General features: G+C 41.3%; 1 protein-coding gene across 1 annotated transcript in view; it reads left to right on the top strand.

Moving 5' to 3' along the window:
• prkci (protein kinase C, iota) overlaps nucleotides 1–19,819 on the top strand; it is a 32,025-nt gene extending 12,206 nt beyond the window's left edge. Inside the window, exons 3-17 of the mRNA XM_080033990.1 lie at nucleotides 443–532; nucleotides 4,125–4,175; nucleotides 4,922–5,007; nucleotides 5,366–5,552; nucleotides 7,831–7,886; nucleotides 9,139–9,297; nucleotides 11,270–11,367; nucleotides 11,741–11,827; nucleotides 11,957–12,092; nucleotides 12,246–12,333; nucleotides 14,330–14,455; nucleotides 14,920–14,999; nucleotides 15,191–15,280; nucleotides 17,687–17,802; nucleotides 17,931–19,819. Coding sequence (XP_079890116.1) covers nucleotides 443–532; nucleotides 4,125–4,175; nucleotides 4,922–5,007; nucleotides 5,366–5,552; nucleotides 7,831–7,886; nucleotides 9,139–9,297; nucleotides 11,270–11,367; nucleotides 11,741–11,827; nucleotides 11,957–12,092; nucleotides 12,246–12,333; nucleotides 14,330–14,455; nucleotides 14,920–14,999; nucleotides 15,191–15,280; nucleotides 17,687–17,802; nucleotides 17,931–18,018 — 1,538 coding nt within the window. The 3' untranslated portion in view covers nucleotides 18,019–19,819. The remainder of the gene's footprint in view (nucleotides 1–442; nucleotides 533–4,124; nucleotides 4,176–4,921; nucleotides 5,008–5,365; nucleotides 5,553–7,830; nucleotides 7,887–9,138; nucleotides 9,298–11,269; nucleotides 11,368–11,740; nucleotides 11,828–11,956; nucleotides 12,093–12,245; nucleotides 12,334–14,329; nucleotides 14,456–14,919; nucleotides 15,000–15,190; nucleotides 15,281–17,686; nucleotides 17,803–17,930) is intronic.
• The last annotated feature ends 660 nt before the right edge of the window (nucleotides 19,820–20,479 follow it).

Genomic DNA, 20,479 nt, shown 5'->3' with positions numbered 1-20,479 from the left:
TCTATTTTATTTAGTTCACTCACATCTTTAGAAGCTGACTATTGCATTTTTGCTTAAAAAATGACCATGAAACCATTTCATGTGTATCAAAACAGTTTCGGATTACTCACAAACAAGCTGATTGAACACAGTCTGATTTAAAACTGAACTCCACAACTTAACAGTGGGGAAAATCACACATTCAGCCACTCACACAGTAAGAAGAAACTCTCTATAGAGCCTGTCCTCACCTCTTACTTACATTAAAAAAGAAAACTTGTGTCTACAGGCTGCAGTGGTATTATATATTGTAGATTAATTTAAGTAAATGTAGCTGGCAAAGAAACAGGGTTGGGATGTAAAAACCCTTTTTCTGATCTGCTTCTTCTGTGTGTGTGTGTGTGTGTGTGTGTGTGTGTATTTTAACGTGCTGAATAACATGCGGTCCCTGCTGTGCCACCAGGTGACCCCTGCACCGTGTCATCACAGCTGGAGCTGGAAGAAGCCCTGCGTCTCTACGAAATCAACAAAGACTCTGAGCTCATTATCCACGGTGAGCCCTCACTGCTTCTAAAACATCATGTAATGGAAGGTTTAAATGGTAAATGGACTGGACTTATATAGCGCTTTTTAGCCGATTTTCTCAGCCCCAAAGCGCTTTACATTTCTGACCACATCATTCACCCATTCATACACACACTCATACACCGATGGCAGTAGCTGCCATGCAAGGCGCTCTCTGAACCATCGGGAGCAATGTGGGGTTCAGTGTCTTGCCCAGGGACACTTCGACATGTTGCGGGTAGACGGGGGATCGAACCTCCGACCCTGCACTCCAGAGGCGACCTCCCTGCCCACTTCGCCACTGCCGCCCCAACCGTTTAACTAGCAATGTTTTCTCCTGTCCAGTAAGATGTTGATTCATACCAAGTGCTCTGATCAGTACGATTTATTGTTATTGAGCTACACAATCAACACGAGATGAGCATCACCACAGGCTGCTTTGGCCAGAACAAATCTTAACTGTTTAGTAGATAACTGCCTTTTAGTACAAGTGGTTAGTCTCCTCTGCTAATATAAGAAGTAATCATGCAAAATACAGTTCAAAATGTCTAATTATTTGAACTCGAATCCAAGTGATATTTCACATTGTTTTAGTTGAAGGTCTATATATACCTTTTAGGGCCCGACCGATATTGATTTTGGAGTGCCGATGCTGATTATTTTCAGAGAAAAATTACGATTAAATCGGCCGATTTAAAAAAAAAAAAAAATAATAATAATAATAATCCCCAAAATATATATTGAAAAAAAAAATTTCTTTAACCCTTAAATATATATATACCTTTTTACTGTTGAAAATATGTACAGAAACTTTTTCTTTATTGCAATACGCATTGTCTAAAAAAAATAAAGTGTAACAAATATGTCTAAATTCAGACATTATGCATTTTATCTTACTGCACCCAACCCTCTGGAACTCCCTCCCCCCAAACATCAGCATCTCAGACTCAATAAACTCATTCAAAAGTCAACTCAGGGGCGCCCTTAGCTCAGTTGGTAGGGCGTCCCCCCCATGGGCCTCGGCCAGCAGCGGACCCGGGTTCGATTCCAGCCCGCGGTCGTTCTCTGCATGTCACTCCCCTCTCTGCCCCATTTTAAACTCTGTCTCTACACTATCAATAAGCATAAAAATGCCCAAAAAATATCTTAAAAAAAAAAAAAAAAAAGTCAACTCAAAACTCACCTCTTTAAGGAAGCATAATGACACACCTGACTCCACTTCAAACCTTATTTAAAATTTTTCTGTATTTTGTTTTCTTTTTGTATGATTCTCTATGATGTAAAGTGTCTTTGAATGACCTCCAAAAAAGCACCATATACATTCTATCAATTATTATTATTATTATTAACTGTCAAGCGATGACCAATGCCTCTGCAATTGGTTGCAGTGGGAACTGTCAAGTGTAAACTAATCCAATGAATTACAACACACCTGCTGCTGCTGTAAATAGGCTATAGCATTAATGCTATTCAATTAGGCTACCTCCAGGGCAGCAATACATTTCACATATGATTGCTTGAAAAAAAAAAAAAAAATCGGCAAAAAACGGCCGATGCCGATAATTCCGAAATATGCGAAAATCGCCCTAATACCTTTATCTTATTATACCCTTATGTGAAACCTACAGAATTCACTTTTCACTTTTTCCAATTATCATCAGTATCACCTCATGTCGTGTTGAGCTGCCATGATGAAATAACAAGTATAAGTGTCAGGAATCTCCCCCAAGCCCAGGAACTGAAGAATCTTTTTTGCAATTAAAACACAGCTAGAATTGTCATTCAGTCAGTGAGTCATAACCTACACATGATCCCTCGCACCGATATATAACATCTACTGCTCGTTAGCACTCGTCAATCAAGGATCAGTTTAGCAGTGCAGCGTTGATAATGATCTACCCCCAGTTAAAAGGGACACCAGAAAAAAGGCCTCATTAGTGGACCTATTCCAAACAATCATGCAAAATACAGATTAGGTACATTTCCATTTGATTAACTTGAAGTCTGGAACTGTTAATTTGTCTGATTTCTTTTTCTATTTAAGTTAATTACATATTCAGATTTGGTTTACCACAAATTTAATATCTCTCGGTTCGATGACGGAACTTTTGCCGCTTGCTTTTATTCCTTCCTTCCGTCTTTCTGTGTATTTCTAAATATAAATACAGACGGCGAGGAGCTTCTGTAGTGTACACAACAAAACAAGCATCAAAAAAACATACGGTCACTGCCGCACTGACCCGTGAAAACAACATTACTTCCGCTGTTGACGTCTGTCTTTGAGCCCTGCGGTCTTAGTTAGCCCTGTCTGAGCTTAGCCGTCTTGACAAACTGTGGTTGTACAACTTCATGAATTTCCGGAAGGTCAGGGCTAACACAGACACATATATGTACGTGGAGTGATATGGGCCATTTGATTGACAGGGTCTGTGTGTGTGTATAAGCATGTCGCCCTAGGGGGGGTTAGAGAGGAAAGGCATGGCAGGGCGCGGTGAATGTAAAGTTTTAATCAAATCGGAGGTGAGGGGTCAAGAGTACAGTGGATGACATCGTGACGGTGGGGGGAGGGGGTCTGCTCGTTAACAAGCTTGTTGGCTGTAGCACACGCCTAGCCTCTGATCCACACACTGCCCCAGCTCTACCATGATACATCTCTCTCTGAAAATAATGTTGTTTGGCTTCTACAGGATCTTTTCCCCATTTCCTCATATTGTGTGTACAAACAAACATGCTAGTACCATCAGAAAAGCAACTTGAGTGGAATGAATAATGACTTGCTCAAGGTGACAGGTTTGCTGCACGTTGTCTTAACCCATTGATGACTATGGCAATCTAGGATGCATGTCCTTAATGCCTGAGGGTTTTCTGAAAAAATAGTACGAATTGTCAAGTCTACCAAAACCTTAATATCTAAGCCTGTGTAGCACATAGAAACATGAAATAAAATACATTTAAAAGGTAAGGTTCACAGGTTTTATTTAAACATGCTCCCTTAGCGCTTACAAACCAACAAATATTTCTAAAAATCGTCAAAATTAGATGAATTAGAAAATTATTAAATATTCTTAATAAATAGATGCAATGTGTTGTGTGATTTTCGTCAGTAGTCTATTGTAGACCTTGATTCTGCGCACCAAACGCCACTAACTGTTCTGTCGCCGACATAGCTGCCGTATTTTTTTTATTATTTTGTTTTATTTTTTTATTTTTATTTTTTTTGATTGATGTGATTTTCGGCAAACCACACAACTTTTGGGTGGTCACGTGGTCTTAAAAAAATCAACAAAACCCACCTCGTGTATTTGAACCAATGACGGTGCATTCTATGCTGGGAATGCCATGAAAATTAGATAAAGTAATAATGCTGCGCGACGCAGCATCAGGCAGGAGAGCCAATGTGGCATCGCGCAGCAGCCGTCATCAATGGGTTAACTGACATTGTGACGGGAGCAATTAAAATGTGTTCTGCAGCTCACAGACACGTCTCATGAATGCTGTCAGACTCGCCTAAATGAAATGCACTTTACATGCGACTGTTACTACTTTCTTTATTGATTTTTTTTATTTTTTTTGCTTTCCAGTGTTCCCATGTATACCAGAGAAACCTGGGATGCCCTGTCCGGGAGAAGACAGTGAGTTAAACCTTTTTCCTCCTTAATAACACTGATCTAATTTGTCAGCAGGGGTCCCAAAGAAACCCATATTTCATTAGCATATTACATTTGAGGCACTTTAGTGGATTGTCTTTACCCAGGAGATTTTCAAAATGGAAATGGTTCAGACGAATAGACTCGAATAATGATTGATAAGACTTTCTTGAGTTTGTGAAACGATGTTCAGAAATCATTTCAAAGTCTGTTGTTGTTTATCCCCTCTTGTAGACCTGCAAATATAGAGTCTGCTTGAGAAACTGAAGTTTGTATTTGTACAAATGGTTCTAAAATCATATGCGGGCAGGTTGTATCATTGGTGATCTGATACTGAAAAAAAAGAGGCTTTGACGGTAGATTCAAAGCAGACATCTTTGTGTGAAACTCAATGCCCAAAGTTTCCACACTAATGTGACACTACAATTAAACATACATATTACATGTACGAATATCAGAACACTGTACTTAAAGTAACTGCTCATGTGTAACTTTAGAGTCAACATTGGAGCGTGGAGGACAGGCTTATAAAGTGTGTTATATTGATAACAACATACTGTACAATCTATTTCATGTCTCGTCAACTGCTACGAACAATCATCACTTTCACAATGATGCCTTTAAATCGTTGACCCTTTACAGAACATTGACCGTAGGATAACTTAACCACTAAAAAGGAGCAACTTGAGTGAGTAAAGCCGGACTTAGAGCTCCTTTTCCTCTCTTCACAGAGTCTATATACCGACGCGGGGCCCGGCGCTGGAGGAAGCTCTACTACGCCAGCGGTCACGCCTTCCAGGCCAAACGCTTTAACAGGGTGAGACAATATACTTCGTTGTGTTTTAAAAAATGTTTTGCACCTTACACTTTGGCTATAAAATCTTCCCTTGAATGTATATTAAATAGTGTGTAATTCATGTATTTTACATTATCATTGTTGAATCATTGTGATGAAGGACATTGGTACTTGGCTTGGGTACTTGTGTATTTGAAGGAGAATGAGACCTCCAGTGTTTAATTTGTGTAATCTGTCCTTGATTGACGGTGGTGAAACAAAACAATGTCTCTATTAGGATTTGATTTAGTCCAGCAGTGCTGCATGTTTCAGATGCCATCTCAGCCTATAATGTGTGTGCTTGTTTGTGATTTTCTCCCTGTTGTGTCCTCTTGAACAGCGAGCCCACTGTGCCATCTGTGCGGACCGTATCTGGGGTCTGGGAAGACAAGGCTACAAATGCATCACCTGCAAACTGCTGGTGCACAAGAAGTGCCACAAACTGGTCACAATGGAGTGTGGCAGACCGCTGCCTCCGTCGCCCGGCCCACCACAGAGTCCATCAGTAGAACAAACTGACCAGCCAGGTAACACACACACAGACAGACAGACAGACAGACAGACAGACAGACAGACAGACAGAGCCAGCCAGCCAGCCAGCCAGCCCGCCCGCCCGCCCCGTTTTTTACCGTATTTACTGATGTAGAATATCACCAGACCTACGGTATCTGCAAAGAATAAATAAACTAAGCTGGCATTAGATTAGCAGGGACCACCCAGACTACTGGTCAGGTTTGATGTACAGCACCGGGTTTAAGTCCAGTCAGGTGATTGAGAGGTGGAGAAAGATTAGGATCCTTATTATAAGAGAGGCATTTGAAGCTTCTTCTGCCATAGATACATGCTGCCATCATGGTATAGATGGGGATGCAGCTACAGTATCTCACAAAAGTGAGTACACCCCTTACATTTCTTCACATTTTTCTTTATATCTTTCCATGGGACAACACTGAAGAAATGACACTTTGATACAATGTAAAGTAGTCAGTGTACAGCTTGTATAACAGTGTAAATTTACTGTCCCCTCAAAATAACTCGACACACAGCCATTAATGTCTAAACTGCTGGCAACAAAAGTGAGTACACCCCTTAGAAAAAATTTACAAATCGGGCCCAAAGTGTAAATATTTTGTGTGGCCACCATTATTTTCCAGCACTGCCTTAACCCTCTTGGGCATGTAGTTCACTAGAGCTTCACAGGTTGCAACTGGAACCCTCTTCCACCCATTTATGACAGCATCACAGAGCTGGTGGATATTAAAGACCTTGCGCTCCTCCACCTTCTGTTTGAGGATGCCCCAAAGATGCTCAATAGGGTTTAGGTCTGGAGACATGCTTGGCCAGGCCATAACCTTTACCCTCAGCTTTTTTAGCAAGCCACTGGTCATCTTGGAGGTGTGTTTGGGGTCGTTATCATGTTGCAATACCACCCTGCGGCCCAGTTTACGAAGGTTGAGTGCACGTGGTCAGCGTCGTACACAGAGGTTGGCTTTGGAAAATAGACGTATGAGTGCTGCCAGCATTGCTGAAGGGCTTGAAGGGGTGGGGGGTCAACCTGTCAGTGCTCAGACCATACGCCGCACTCTGCATCATACTGGTCTGCATGGCTGTCATCCCAGAAGGAAGCCTATTCTAAAGATGATGCACAAGAAACCCCACAAAAAGTTTTGCTGAAGACAAACAGACTACGGCTTACTTACTTAACAGACATGGATTACTGCAACCATGTCCTGTGGTCTGATGAGACCAAAATACATTTATTTGGTTCAGATGGTGTTAAGAGTGTGGAGCGGCAACCAGGTGAGGAGTACAAAGACAAGTGTGTCTTGCCTAGAGTCAAGCATGGTGTTTGGAGTGTCATGGTCTGGGGCTGCATGAGTGCTGCCAGCACTGGGGATCTACAGTTCATTGAATTCTAACATGTACTGTGACATACTGAAGCAGAGCATGATCCCCTCCCTTCATAAACTGGGCCGCAGGGCAGTACTGCAACATGATAACGACCCCAAACACACCTCCGAACGACCACTGGCTTGCTAAAGAAGCTGAGGGTAAAGGTTATGGACTGGCCAAGCATGTCTCCAGTCTTAAACCCTATTGAGCATCTTTGGGGCATCCTCAAACGGGAGATGGAGGAGCGCAAGGACTCTAATATCCACCAGCTCCTTGATGTCGTCATGAATGGGTAGAAGAGGGTTCCAGTTGCAACCTGTGAAGCTCTAGTGAACTACATGCCCAAGAGGGTTAAGGCAGTGATAGAAAATAATGATGGCAAAACAAAATATTGACACTTTGGGCCCAATTTGGACATTTTTTCTTAGGGGTGTACTCACTTTTGTTGCCAACAGTTTAGACATTAATGGCTGTGTGTCGAGTTATTTTGAGGGGACAGTAAATTTACACTGTTATACAAGCTGTACACTGACTACTTGACATTGTATCAAAGTGTCATTTATTCAGTGTTGTCGCATGGAAAGATATAATGAAATATTTGAAGAAATGTTAGGGGTGTACTCACTTTTGTGAGATACTGTATATAGCCTCTGCAGTGCAGCAATGTTATGTTGCTTAACTGATCACCGAAGATATGAGAAGACATGTTGTTTTAACTGCATGAATGTAAAAAAAATATTTCATTAGTATTATTTAACAAGGGTGGATACAACTCCTATTTACTTTTCTAGCCAAGCAGGGAGAAATGAATCAACGAGGCTGTGAACAATGCGTGCGACTGTCTCTCACCTAATTCTTCTTCTTCTTCTCCCCCTCTCCTTCTGTCTGTCTGCCACTTTTCTTTTCTTTCAGGGCCCCAGAATAAAGGTTCCGGAGAAATTTTGCCTAACGATGGCGAAGAGCCAGAGGTGAGAGAGAGAAAATCTTTTCGAAAGCTGTAGATGTGTGTGATTCATGGTCTGTCAATCTGTCCTGTCGTCTAGCAGGATATGTGTATGAACGCGCGTGTGTAATTAGGAGAGAGAGGAACCGGCTCTATTTGTGCGAGAGGGAGAACGAATAAGATCAACTGTAATTGGAAGCAAGATTATTTTGCCATTTGGGAGATTTTTTTTTCCCAACCCGCTGTGCATTTGAAGATACAGGCAGCATGCAGACGTAGGCAGTCTTGCAGTTCAGTGCTGTGTGGGTATTGATTTCCTTTGCTGGAGCTAATAAAGTAACCTTTTATCACAGCTCTTAACACCAGAGGCTGATTAATGGCCGGGCATGTAATTTGGGGCTGGGGAGTTGGGCTTGGTGGTGAGCTGAAGATGTAAGAAGATTGGGATTCGGACAGCGATAGAAGAGGAGGCCCACACCAAATGATCTTATCTACGGTTCCCATGTCTGACTCTGGGGATGGCGGTTGTCACATGAACGGCAGGTTAGATGGATCGGTTAGTGGAGACGGTTTCATGACTACAGAACAGAGTAAAGGAGGGAGGAGAAGTGGGAGGAAGATGGTGGAGGTGGTTTACAGAGAAGAATAAAGCGAGTGCTTAATCTAATGGAGGTAGCCTTATGATATTTAAAGCTGTAGTGCGTAACTTTTTTCATATAAATTAATAAATTAAATGTCAGTTACATTCAAGCCTTTGCCTAAATGACTAGACAAAAAGTTGGTTAAGTCTATAAGCGCCACAAAACTCTCTGTATTTCTCAGAATAGCAGCGTTTACAAACTGGTGTCGCCCCCGACACTGGTGCAGTAGCTCAAGAAGCGCAGCCTCAAAATGTTCAGTCGTTGATTTTATTGTTATTTAAAAAACCTGGATGTACAGCAGAAGGAATACAATCCATGCGCGATCACCAAAGGCCAACCTCATGTAGATGCGCCAACCTTGTTGTAATTCCTCAGAATTTCTCACGGGGGTCACAGAAGATACGCACTATAGCTTTTATACAGACAAGAAGGTCATTACTAAGATTGACTCTATAAAGAGGAAGTCACCCAAAGGAAATCACCTTGTTGCACAAACCGAATCAGCAGCTCCGACAAAGGTTGACATTTAATGAGAAACTGTTGCTGTTGACGTTGTGTTCATCCCGTTATTGGTATGACGGGGGCTCATGCTTGTCATAACACTCTGTATTAACCTCCCCCCCTCTCCCCTCCTAGCCACGGAGCAAAGACAATGGCCTGGGCCTGGCAGACTTTGATCTGTTGAGGGTGATCGGCAGAGGCAGCTACGCCAAGGTGCTGCTGGTGCAACTGAAGAAGACGGAGCGAATCTACGCCATGAAGGTGGTGAAGAAGGAGCTGGTCAATGACGATGAGGTACAGAACAAAAACATTGATGTATGACATACGAGTCCAACTTGACATTATGACAGTTGTAGGTCGGAGATGGTGAGTTTTCATTAAAGTAATATAGTTACTTTTCATGGAGTTCTAATTAGGGACGGGTCCCGGCGGTCCAATTATTGCCCTATCTCTCTTAGATTGTCTGTTTTGCCTCTTTCCGACACTACAGGCATCTACAAAGAGAAAGAAACTGGTGAGGTACACAAACACGTGCTAACTCCGTGACACAGTCGTTAACAAGACTGACTGACTCAACATGGCAGACCGCCCTTAACATAAACCATGGATTTATAATGAATCAAGTATTACTATGTGTGGGGACATTTCACCAAAATCAACCAACCGCTGCCAAAGGCAATATCTACGGGGAAATGACTTACAAATACGATGCTTTAATAATTATCTCCAGTTCTTCATGTTAAAGTAACATATACAATCAATTTGAGTGATCAGCCTTGGTCGACGGCAGGTGTTGCCTTGTTTTCTGTGACCCGTTAGAATCTCTGACTTGTAGCAGTGCAACTATTATTTTGCTTTAAGGCAATGTTAAACAAATTGTGCCTTATTTGTATTTACTAAGTAGTACTTGCTGAGTGATAAAGTAAATTAAATATTGCTTCTACTGTTGATTTAACTTCTGCAGCCGCATCTATTTGAGTAAACATAATATTAGTACAGCCTCCGTGAGCAGCCAACATAGCTGAAGGAAAAACCAATCATGCCAGGGTAAATAAATGTCACAGGGCAGTGACAGAATATTTGGTAAAGGCCCAACAAGTTTATAGAAAATATTAAATAAGGCTTTTTAAAATGATTCACATTTGATAAAATGCTATGGAAGCCCATCCCTAGTTATAATATATAGGCCTAATTAAAAGTTCATTTAAATGTTTTTTATCACTCAGTCTGAATGAGTTTTTTGGTTTCCAAACATGTAGTTTGACGGTTTGTTAACAAGTGAAATAAGCAATAAATGGTCAAATTCTCATTTGAACTATTTTGTGAAAAATGCAATTTCAGCTTCCCAAAGCTTTTCTCATGGAGAACAACTTAAATTATTAATAAGTTATCCAAATATTTAATCATCTAAACTCATAAATTAATCAACTAATCAGCTTTAAGCATTTCATGTAATCTTGCTTATTTGTTAATATTGAAAGAAGCGATTTAATACGTTACAACATGTAATTAAGACCAGCCAATGTTCTGTTGAGAGGGTTACATTTGCATATCTACTTAAGAACGAAACATGTTCCGTATCTCTTAAAGCTATACTGTCCCTGTCAGTGTAAATGATGGGACGAGCGCCCAACACCTATTGAGATGTGAGAAGCTTAGTTAATACTGAAGTCATCAGCCTACTGTCACTGCCACGTATAATCAATGCTATTAGGACCATCCCTTGGAAGCTGTTATTTCGAAGCACATCGAACATTTGTCACACGACACTGAACATCCATCTCGTGCCTCTTGTCTGAAACACTTTGAGTTAAGTTGACGGACCTCTTTGGAGCCATCAGTCTTTTCTAAGAAGGTGTAGATAAACCATCATGTCATCAAAAATTGATCTTGATCCGCGTGCATGTGGCAGCCCAGCCAGAGGCGATGGGAGTAGTTAGCCTTGATTAGACGCACTTAGTGTGATTGACAAATTGACAAGTGCCTCTGGATCAATGGCCAAGTGTTCTGCCGTCCCTGCCCTGTCAACGTGAGCAGCCTGCGTGTCCAGACATATTATCATCCAGCCATCGACGGAGGCCTGCCTTCTGCTACTTACTGCCTCAGCCCCTTTTCCCCTCTCTTTCCTCTGCCCACCGCGCCTATGTGTGTAGAGGCGGGTCGATGAAGCGCCGTGCTTATGCAGCTTTTATAAGTTCAAGGATACTATGTCAGAACAATCTCTGATGTATTTTCGTTTTTTTTATGTATTTTTTCTCTCTTGCAGGACATCGATTGGGTCCAAACAGAAAAGCATGTTTTCGAGCAGGCGTCCAATCATCCCTTCCTGGTCGGCCTGCACTCCTGTTTTCAGACAGAAAGCAGGTGAGTGCAGCTCTCTCATGTACCTCTTCTGTTACAAAGGTTTAGAATTAGGAAGAAGTTCGAAAAATGTACAGATCAAATCTGTTAAAGACAGTTGGTTATAACGCATAGCTGCTGTTTAATGTCCGCATTACAAAACTATATGTATGATTTTTTTTTTATTTATTTTTTTTCACGGTTTTGAATCTTAGGTATATATTAGTGTTGGGTCATTGAACTTGCCTGAAATGTAATTGAAAAGTCTTTCCATTTAGATTTTTAAGGTGGTGTTGGAACCTTGTTTAAAAGAAAAGGGCATTGATTAATGTATTCAAGTAAAGAAATGAACTCAAATGAATTAAACTAACCCGATGACATTTGCTTCTTTTTACAGGCTGTTCTTTGTTATCGAATATGTGAACGGTGGAGATCTCATGTTCCACATGCAGAGACAAAGGAAACTCCCTGAAGAACACGCCAGGTACAGTCCGTCACACTGACTGTCTCAAGTCTCATTAAAAAGAACAATATTGATGTCATTTAGTGTCTTTTTGAAGTCCTATAAAATCATTTTAAATTTTTGATAACCCTGAATTTCTCTCTTTTTCAGATTCTACTCGGCAGAGATCAGCCTGGCGCTCAACTACCTCCACGAGCGGGGAATCATCTACAGAGATCTGAAGCTGGACAACGTGCTGCTGGACTCCGAGGGACACATCAAACTAACGGACTACGGCATGTGCAAGGTGTGCTGGGAAGTTTTAATGTGTAACAAAGATGGAGGCTCTCATGATGCCAAAGTGCACTTTAGATAAAAGCACCTGCGAAGCTTCATCAGTGTCGGTTTACAGCCACTCGGAGGTGATCTCACAGCTGATGGTCTCTTTGTGTTTCTGCAGGAGGGCTTGAGACCAGGCGATACGACCAGCACTTTCTGTGGAACCCCCAATTACATCGCCCCCGAAATACTCCGAGTAGAGGATTACGGTAAGAGTCGCAGCACACAAGCACTTAACAGAAGTGCTTTCCTTTTTTATTCGCTGTGGTACAGTATATGAGGCATTATAATTGAGAGGTCTACATGATTATAGATGTTACAGCGGTGCAGGACCTGGGCTATCTTTGCTATCTGAAACGCTGCCTTCAAGTTAGTGAACGTACTATAAAACAGAAACATAAGATGTAAAAGTATCTAGAAATACATAAATAATAGTAGAAATGAGTTCCCCTGTTAAAGGATCATACAGTTGCCTTTTCTGTGAAATTAATGATGTCTCAAAACTAACATTCATGTTGTTGCAGCTTTTTAACCTGTTAACCTCCGTTCAAGCAGGTCCAGTATACCTGTTGGTCTCCCTCTATTAATATTTTTTGACTAACTTTGATGAAGATAATTTTTTAAATCTTATAAATAACATAATTAAGTCTTAGTTTGATTACTCATGTGCTACTGGTTTTGTTTGGGCAGTGACTAATTATAATTACTTGGAGATTTATTTGAATTATTTCAGCTAAATAATACCAGCCTCTTACTTTAAAGTGATTTAAATAAAGAGTTTCTGACATGGACAGCTTTAGAGATGTTCCATTTTGGATCAGTCAGTGAAAAACTCCTTAAGCTTTGATCCTAACATCTCACATCAAACCTTTTGTCTTCAATCTTTACACATTACATATAGTGTGAGGTTCATCTCATGTTGAGCTTGAAGGTGCAGGTTGTGAACTTTAGTGGTCTACTTTTTAAATGTGTATTACTGTTTCTCAGCTGATAGAATTGAGCTGTATTTATTTTAGCCTCAGGCTACTTGCACATGTTGAAGTCAAACCTAATGAGACTTGGTTAGGGATTCAAAAGGATTTAGATATGCTAGGTGGATACAATCAAAAGCTATCGAACAGAATCAAACATTCTTTTTCTGCAGTTTAGTGATCTTTCATAATAAACTATGTGGATCCAAAAACAGATATTTCCATCTTACAAATGGCTGCCTCTGTATCTACTGAAATAATGTAACCTTTTTAATACATGGTTAGCAGTAATGTATAATCATTCGTAGTCAAGGGATGAAAGTGTACAAAAACACTGGTACGGTGCTTTCATAGCTGAAGTGGTTGATCTAGTGAACCTAAAATAACCGTATGCATATAGCGCTCTGAGTGAGAGAAGAGCTCTATATAAATAAAATGTATTATTGTTATTATTATTATATAGCAATTAGGGGTGTGCACGTGTACACGTGTAACCGTTTAGTAAATCATAACCGTTTAGGAAAAATCAATAAACGAAAACCGTTTTTTTTTTTTTTCAAATTTCAAAGTTTTTAAATATGTTCTGGAGACACGCGTCTATTGATTTTACATCACTAATAAACTAATTGGGGAGGATAAAAGCTAGTCTGCCGAGAATCTGTCTGTCCCTCGGCGAGTGTGTGTGTGTGAGTGAGTGAGTGTGTGTATCGGCGCACACACACACACGGGGAGTCGCCGTGCTGGGGTCGACTCACAGCCACGGAAGAGTGATGAAAGATAACCTAAAGATTAAAGTTACCCGGTTGACGTGAACTACGCTCGTAAGTAGCCCGAACTTTATAACACCTGTTCAACATGCATTTAACATGGACATGTAGAAAGCGACAGGCTATATTAATCAGGAAATGAATGAAGCGCGATTATGACGGCGAACGTGTGTGTGTGTGTGTGTGTGTGTGTGTACCATGGACCTATTATAAGAGGTGTGTAAACGAGCGTAGTTCATGTCAATTGTGTGTTTACAGGCGAACGAACGCGTGTGTGTGCGCGCGCGCGCCTACAAGACGGCGGGGGCACGAGGACAATGACGTCACGGTTAACCGTGTACACGAAAAAAAATTCGTCGTGTACACGGTTAGGCATTTTTGTAAACGTTCACACCCCTAATAGCAATTGCAAGCTGTAATTTATAGTATGGGAACTGTGCTTAAACATAATGTGTTTGTGTCTGCAGGGTTCAGCGTGGACTGGTGGGCGTTGGGCGTGCTCATGTTTGAGATGATGGCGGGCCGGTCGCCCTTTGACATCGTCGGGAGCTCCGACAACCCCGACCAGAACACAGAAGACTACCTCTTCCAAGGTACACACACACACACACACACACACACACACACACACACACACACACACACACACACACACACACACACAGCGGCGGCTCAGTGGAAACATGCAACACCTTTGTATTGACGCCTCCCTTAATGGCCACTGCTCCCAGTCGCAGGCACGTGCCATCTGTTACTGTGGAATGTGTGAATGCATGTCGTTAATTCCGTTTTTTAAAAATGTGTCAGCAAAGTGTTGGATGGATGGGAAATAAAATGTTACCACTTGACAGACATGAAGTCATATTTCAAAAGCCTTTTCTCCAAAGCCATCTTAAAGCGGCTGTGTGTTTGTTTAACAACGGTATACCCCAACAGGATTGAGCCTCATAACTGCAGCAGGGTCTGTAGTACCATCGTCTGTCATTTTAGCCTCGGGGGAGGGTGGTTCGTCTTTCTCATCCTTCTCTTTCCCTTTTTTCTCTTATTCCTCCTGCAGTTATATTGGAAAAACAGATCCGAATCCCTCGCTCGTTGTCAGTCAAAGCCGCCAGCGTCCTCAAGGGATTCCTCAACAAGGTAAGAAGGGGTCAGACGGGCCTGGATCGATCTGATACAGTGTTGAGAATGACGTTATAACGGGCCGACTGCCGTCTCTCACTGTCACTGCCTCACACACCTTTTCACCTATCAATATTAATTCCATTTTTCCCTCCCTATCCCTCTTTTCCACCTTTTTTTTCCAAATCCTCTCCGTTTTCCCACGACAGGATCCCAAGGACCGTCTGGGCTGCCACCCTCAGACAGGCTTTGCCGACATCATGGGACATCCGTTCTTCAGAAATGTCGACTGGGACATGGTGAGTCATTTGTTGTTTTTGTCAGTGTCTGTCTCTCTCTCTCTCTCTCTCTCTCTCTCTCTCTCTCTCTCTCTCTCTCTCTCTCTCTCTTTGTCCTAGTTTATTTTTAATTGCCTCATTCATCGCCTTAAATCACGATTTTTTATCATAATCTCAAACGAAGGAAATCGGTAATTGGCCGTTTCCAAAAAGGTCAAAATCAATCCACATATCGATCATGCATGAGAAGGAAAAACACAAAGATGCTTCTAGACAGCAGACGGTCAAATCTAAGTGCATGGGGTCAGCCTGTCTCTCTCTCTCTTCTTTCCCGTGGGTTGGGACTCATGTCTTTGTGTACAGCAGACAGACAGTTACACACTTACAGGGTAGACAGAAGAATGACTGCAGCAGACATGGACAGAAGAGAAGATGGGAGCCACATATAGAAAGGAAGTTAGTAGAAATGTTGAGATGTGGATGCACATTTTCTTTTCCCTTTTTCTGACACTGAAGTCAGAGTGAGGAACAACTATTAAAGCTGCAGTGTGTAAAGGGAATTGGTAGAAAGACTTGAGACAGTGGTGGATGATGCTATGGTGTTTTGTTTTCTGAAGCTGGGCCTGTATTTACAGCACTTAATCCGCACAGAGTATAAAAGCTTTTTAAATTAGACTGACTTGACTCTATATTAAGCATCACAGAATCACTAATAGGAATGTCCCTGAAAGCTTAACTTGGACCAAATATACTTGGTTATTTATGAAGCTTCCTGTTCTCAGTTTCAGCGGTGAGTAAAAGTTGTAATTTAAGAACGACATTCCGGCCCGGATTGTAAAATGAAACTGATGTCTTTCTAATTCTCTTCTCAGGAGTTGTGGTGAAGTGTGAACACATTAAAAAGACTGACAGGGTGATATAGATTTCATCTGGGGCTCAAGACAAACCTGACACCGGCGGAATTCTATCTAGTGCTGCATATTGCTTCTAAAATCTGCAAAGCCAGCTAATATATATATATCGTGTGGTATTTTGTGGGGAGTTAGGAGTGTTTTTGCCGCCGTACCCATATTTGAACAAACGTCTAATCATGATTATTTGAGTGTAAGCCAAGCTAAATGGAAATTACTTTATTTGCATATATAAAGGGTAACGTGGTGTCAATACCTTTCATCTTTTATTTTTAAGTCGGCTAAGCTCGAGGTTCAGTTTCTAATTAAAACTTTATAATGCTTTATAATTATAATCATCCAATTTTTTCTTCAAAGTGTATTTATGAAACTTTGTACTTGTGTGAATCATCAGACATGTTTCCCGTCGTCAGGGAGACAGGCTTGACCTTAACAGGCAGACAGACAGACAGACAGACAGGGCACCTCGCTAGGGATCACCATGACCTCTTTTTCCCTGTTTGGTCTGGAGCAGGAACACAGCAGTCGGTCAGAGTGTCTGGAGGGATCAGCTTACACCCCTCCCTCCCTCCCTCTCTCCCTCCCCCCCTCCCTCCCTCTCTCCCTCCCTCCTACAGAGAGAGACACACACACACACACACACACACACACACACACACACACACACACACATAAAGGCACACACACACACACACACACACACACACACACACACATAAAGGCACACACTCGCAAAGGCACAACCACACACACACACACTAACACCAACACTAAAACATGCAGCACACTGACTGGCCTGCAGGGGGAGCAGTTTGGGGCTTGCAGAAAAGTAGTGTAGGAATCCAGAGAGAGTGGAGGCACTGTGTGACCTCTATACATGTATTCAGAAGCACTGAGAAAGGTACAAGGGAATCGCCAAAGTTTAAATCATATTTTAAAAGAGCTCTATCTTCTCTTTGATATATGTATATATAGTTTTTTTATTTTTATACAGAAGATGCTGTTGGTCCCTTAGCTGTAATATTTATTGTTTGAAACAGTTAAGAAATTGAAGCCAAAGGAAGATTTAAGTCTTTCTTTTCTGGGGATTTAACATAAATTATAGAGCGCACTGCAGCTTCCGGTCCAGATTACAGTTGGACTATCACTCCAACGGCTGCCACCAACAATTATTTCCGTTATCTGCAGATTGCTTGCTCAATTAATCTATAAAAAGAGCCCCAAGTGATGTCTTCTTTGCTTGTTTGGTCCGACTAACTGTGCAAACCCAAGGATTCATTATATAATATCAGCCAAAGCGGCAAATACCCAACTCTTAATAAGATGTAACAATGAGAAAATGTTTTACATTTTTGATTTAAAGATCATCTAAAATAATGATTTGATAAACAACACACATGCAGTGTCATTCCTAAGAACTATTTGAAATAATCGTTGCAGGACAATACAACAGAGACATTGAAAGGAGTCATGTGTTTGTAACGTTGTTGCCTGTTTCCTTCGCTTGTTATTTCAGCTGGAGCAGAGGCAGGTGGTCCCTCCCTTCAAGCCCAACATCTCAGGGGAATTCGGACTCGACAACTTTGACGCCCAGTTCACCAACGAGCCCATCCAGCTCACGCCTGATGATGAGTGAGTTCCGGATTTTTCACTAACTCTCTTCTTATCATCCTATCACAATGAACACATCCAGTAACATCTCAGTACATTGATGGCACTTCAAGCTAAACCAAAAACTGTTTTCTGTTTGTTCCTTGTAGGGACGTGGTCAAGAAGATCGACCAGTCTGAGTTTGAAGGGTTCGAGTACATCAACCCGCTCCTGATGTCGGCGGAGGAGCACGTGTGAGTGCCGAGGCCGCGTAAGCACACGCTCCTCACACAGACTCACTCTCCTGCTACCGTGGCGTCTCGCTGTCCTCCAGTTGCATGGTTACGAGACAACCCGACAACGACATCAACCTTCTGTTTCGAGGGGCCGCACATGCACAGTAGAACGCTTATTTGCCAAAACCAGTCTCACACTCAGCCATTTATAACCACTTGCCCTTAAGCCTACCTTCTTTCTTAATTATTTTTATATCATGTAAATCTGCACTGATATCAATTCTTTCTCATCGGGAGCCTCTTTATCGGTAGCCGACGAGACCACAGATTTTTTTTTCCATGGTTACTGTACACGGGGCTGGGCAGGGGTGAGGCCCTCGACAGATGAACGGAATATCCTCGCCTTCCAACTGTTGGGGTGTTTTCAACGCATATTTTATTTGTATATATATATGAATCTACTATTGAGAATAAATGTTAGATAAGGCCTTTTTAGCTTCAAGCCACAGTCAGTCGACTGACAACTTAATCATCATAAAGTCACTTTGAATTTGGCTTTGTGGCAGCACCCTTACTGTAGAGGAAAAAAGGAATCGTAACACTAGCCTTTCAACAAACAAAAAAATGAACAAAAAGATAAAAAATTTATATATTTTTCTCATTTTTTTCTTTTTTATTTAACAACATAGCAGTCATTTTTATATGTTCTGAGTGTTTAAATATCCAGCCTGAGTAACAGAACCAAAAGGAGGTTCAGGCTTTGTTGTTTTTACATGAAAAACGCAACATCTGGAGAAATACAGAAGGCGTCTGCTTCGAAGTCCCTTCTCCCAGAATGAAGGAACGTACACAGCAGCATCCAAGCGACACTAATAATGAGGTGAAACTCTCAAACTGTGAATGAAAGGCGCTCGCTATGCGGGGAAACGGGCCGCAGGAGAAGCACATGATACCTGAACGCTGGAGCACAGGTGGAGTTTTGCTGTTCAGACCATCAATGAAATATATGAACATTCACACAGGACCAAAAAAAACTTTTTTTTTCCTAAAAATATCTTGCTGGTACGAATGAGAAGGTACAGTATACATGAGAAAGATGTGCTGTCATAGAATTTATATATTCAGATTTTTCTGCTCATTTTTTAATACTATGCCTTTCTGAAACGTATGGTCTGTTTATGTTTTTTTTCTTTTTTTTCCTTTTGTACTTTCTCCATTCCATGTATGTCTTTATTTTGTTGTAAATCAAAACACTAAGTGATTGTTGGAACGAGAGCTCGGTCAGAAGTCCAAAGCCGTGACGCAGTGCAGATTTGCTCCTAAAATGTGACGTGAAAACTGTAGACTGTGTCTGCTGTGCTCCATTTCTACCACGTCTAACCCCTCAGTTTATTTTCTGAATAGGATATTTTGTACAAACTGCTTTAAAACACATAAAGGCTTTGTAAAGCCACTCTCCTCTCCCTGACTGTATCCACACTAAGTGATGGGGCATGAACCTCCAGACTCGTCCGGTCGAAGCTTCTCACTACTTGGAAACTGTTTTTGGGGCTCACGTGGTGACCGGAGGAACACATTTATCTGTTACACAAGTTCTTTTTACTTTATTTTTTGTCTCTTTTTTTTTTTGTGGATCAGATTAAACTTTTGATTTTTTATCACTACATTGATTCCAAAATGTTACTGGGTGAACCCAATGGAAACACTACTTGTTGTATATGTTGTGTTTTGGGGGGTGTTTACCACCCAGCGGACTCTGCTGACCTTTATTATTAGTGTGAAAAGAAAAAACACAGACGGTAAAATAAACATTTTATTTCTCTCCTTGTGGTAATATGTGCTTGTGTGAGTCTGTCATTGATTTTAAAGGGGCACTCTTGCCAAGTCATGTTACTCATTATGAAGAAAACAGCTTTTGGTTCTGGAGTCGCTTTGTCTGAGGAATGTTCTTAAGTTGCATTATGGGAAATGTAGGATCCATTGTTTTAGGCGCTTTACCCAAAATCAAGGGATTAAAAGTGACGATAGCTAAGCTTCTGCTGCTCCAATTTTGACCTTTCTTATTTAAATCTGTCTGAAATCCGGCAACATTATGCAAATGAAATACTGAATCGTGAGAGTGCCTGTTTAATGTTGAAATAAAAAAGCTTTTCATATCCTGCTGGGGTAGGAGCACTTTTAGTAAATTCAGTTTCAGCAACTTTTTTTGTTATGGTGAGAAAGTGTCTATTTTCCATTCATGTGGGCTGACACTGAACGAAAACTGGTTATGGAAATGTCATGAATCAAATCAAACTTGATACCTGCTTTGAACTAAATGGAAACTTCCCAGTAGAGATCCAATTTAGTGTGTTTCCTGTTTGTGTCAAAGGACCAAATAGTGGGGTGCTATGTTTAGTAGTATGAAATGATGTCCTAAACATTTTTCCTCTCTAAACAAAAAAACGTGAGGCTCCACAAGGCTGTACTTTGCACTAAAATAC

The sequence above is a fragment of the Ammodytes marinus genome (genome assembly GCF_949987685.1).
Source record: "Ammodytes marinus genome assembly, chromosome: 9".
NCBI classification, from domain to species: Eukaryota; Metazoa; Chordata; class Actinopteri; order Uranoscopiformes; family Ammodytidae; genus Ammodytes; species Ammodytes marinus.
The sequence above is the reverse complement of the archived record's forward strand: the minus strand, read 5'-3'. Positions and strand labels throughout refer to the sequence as shown.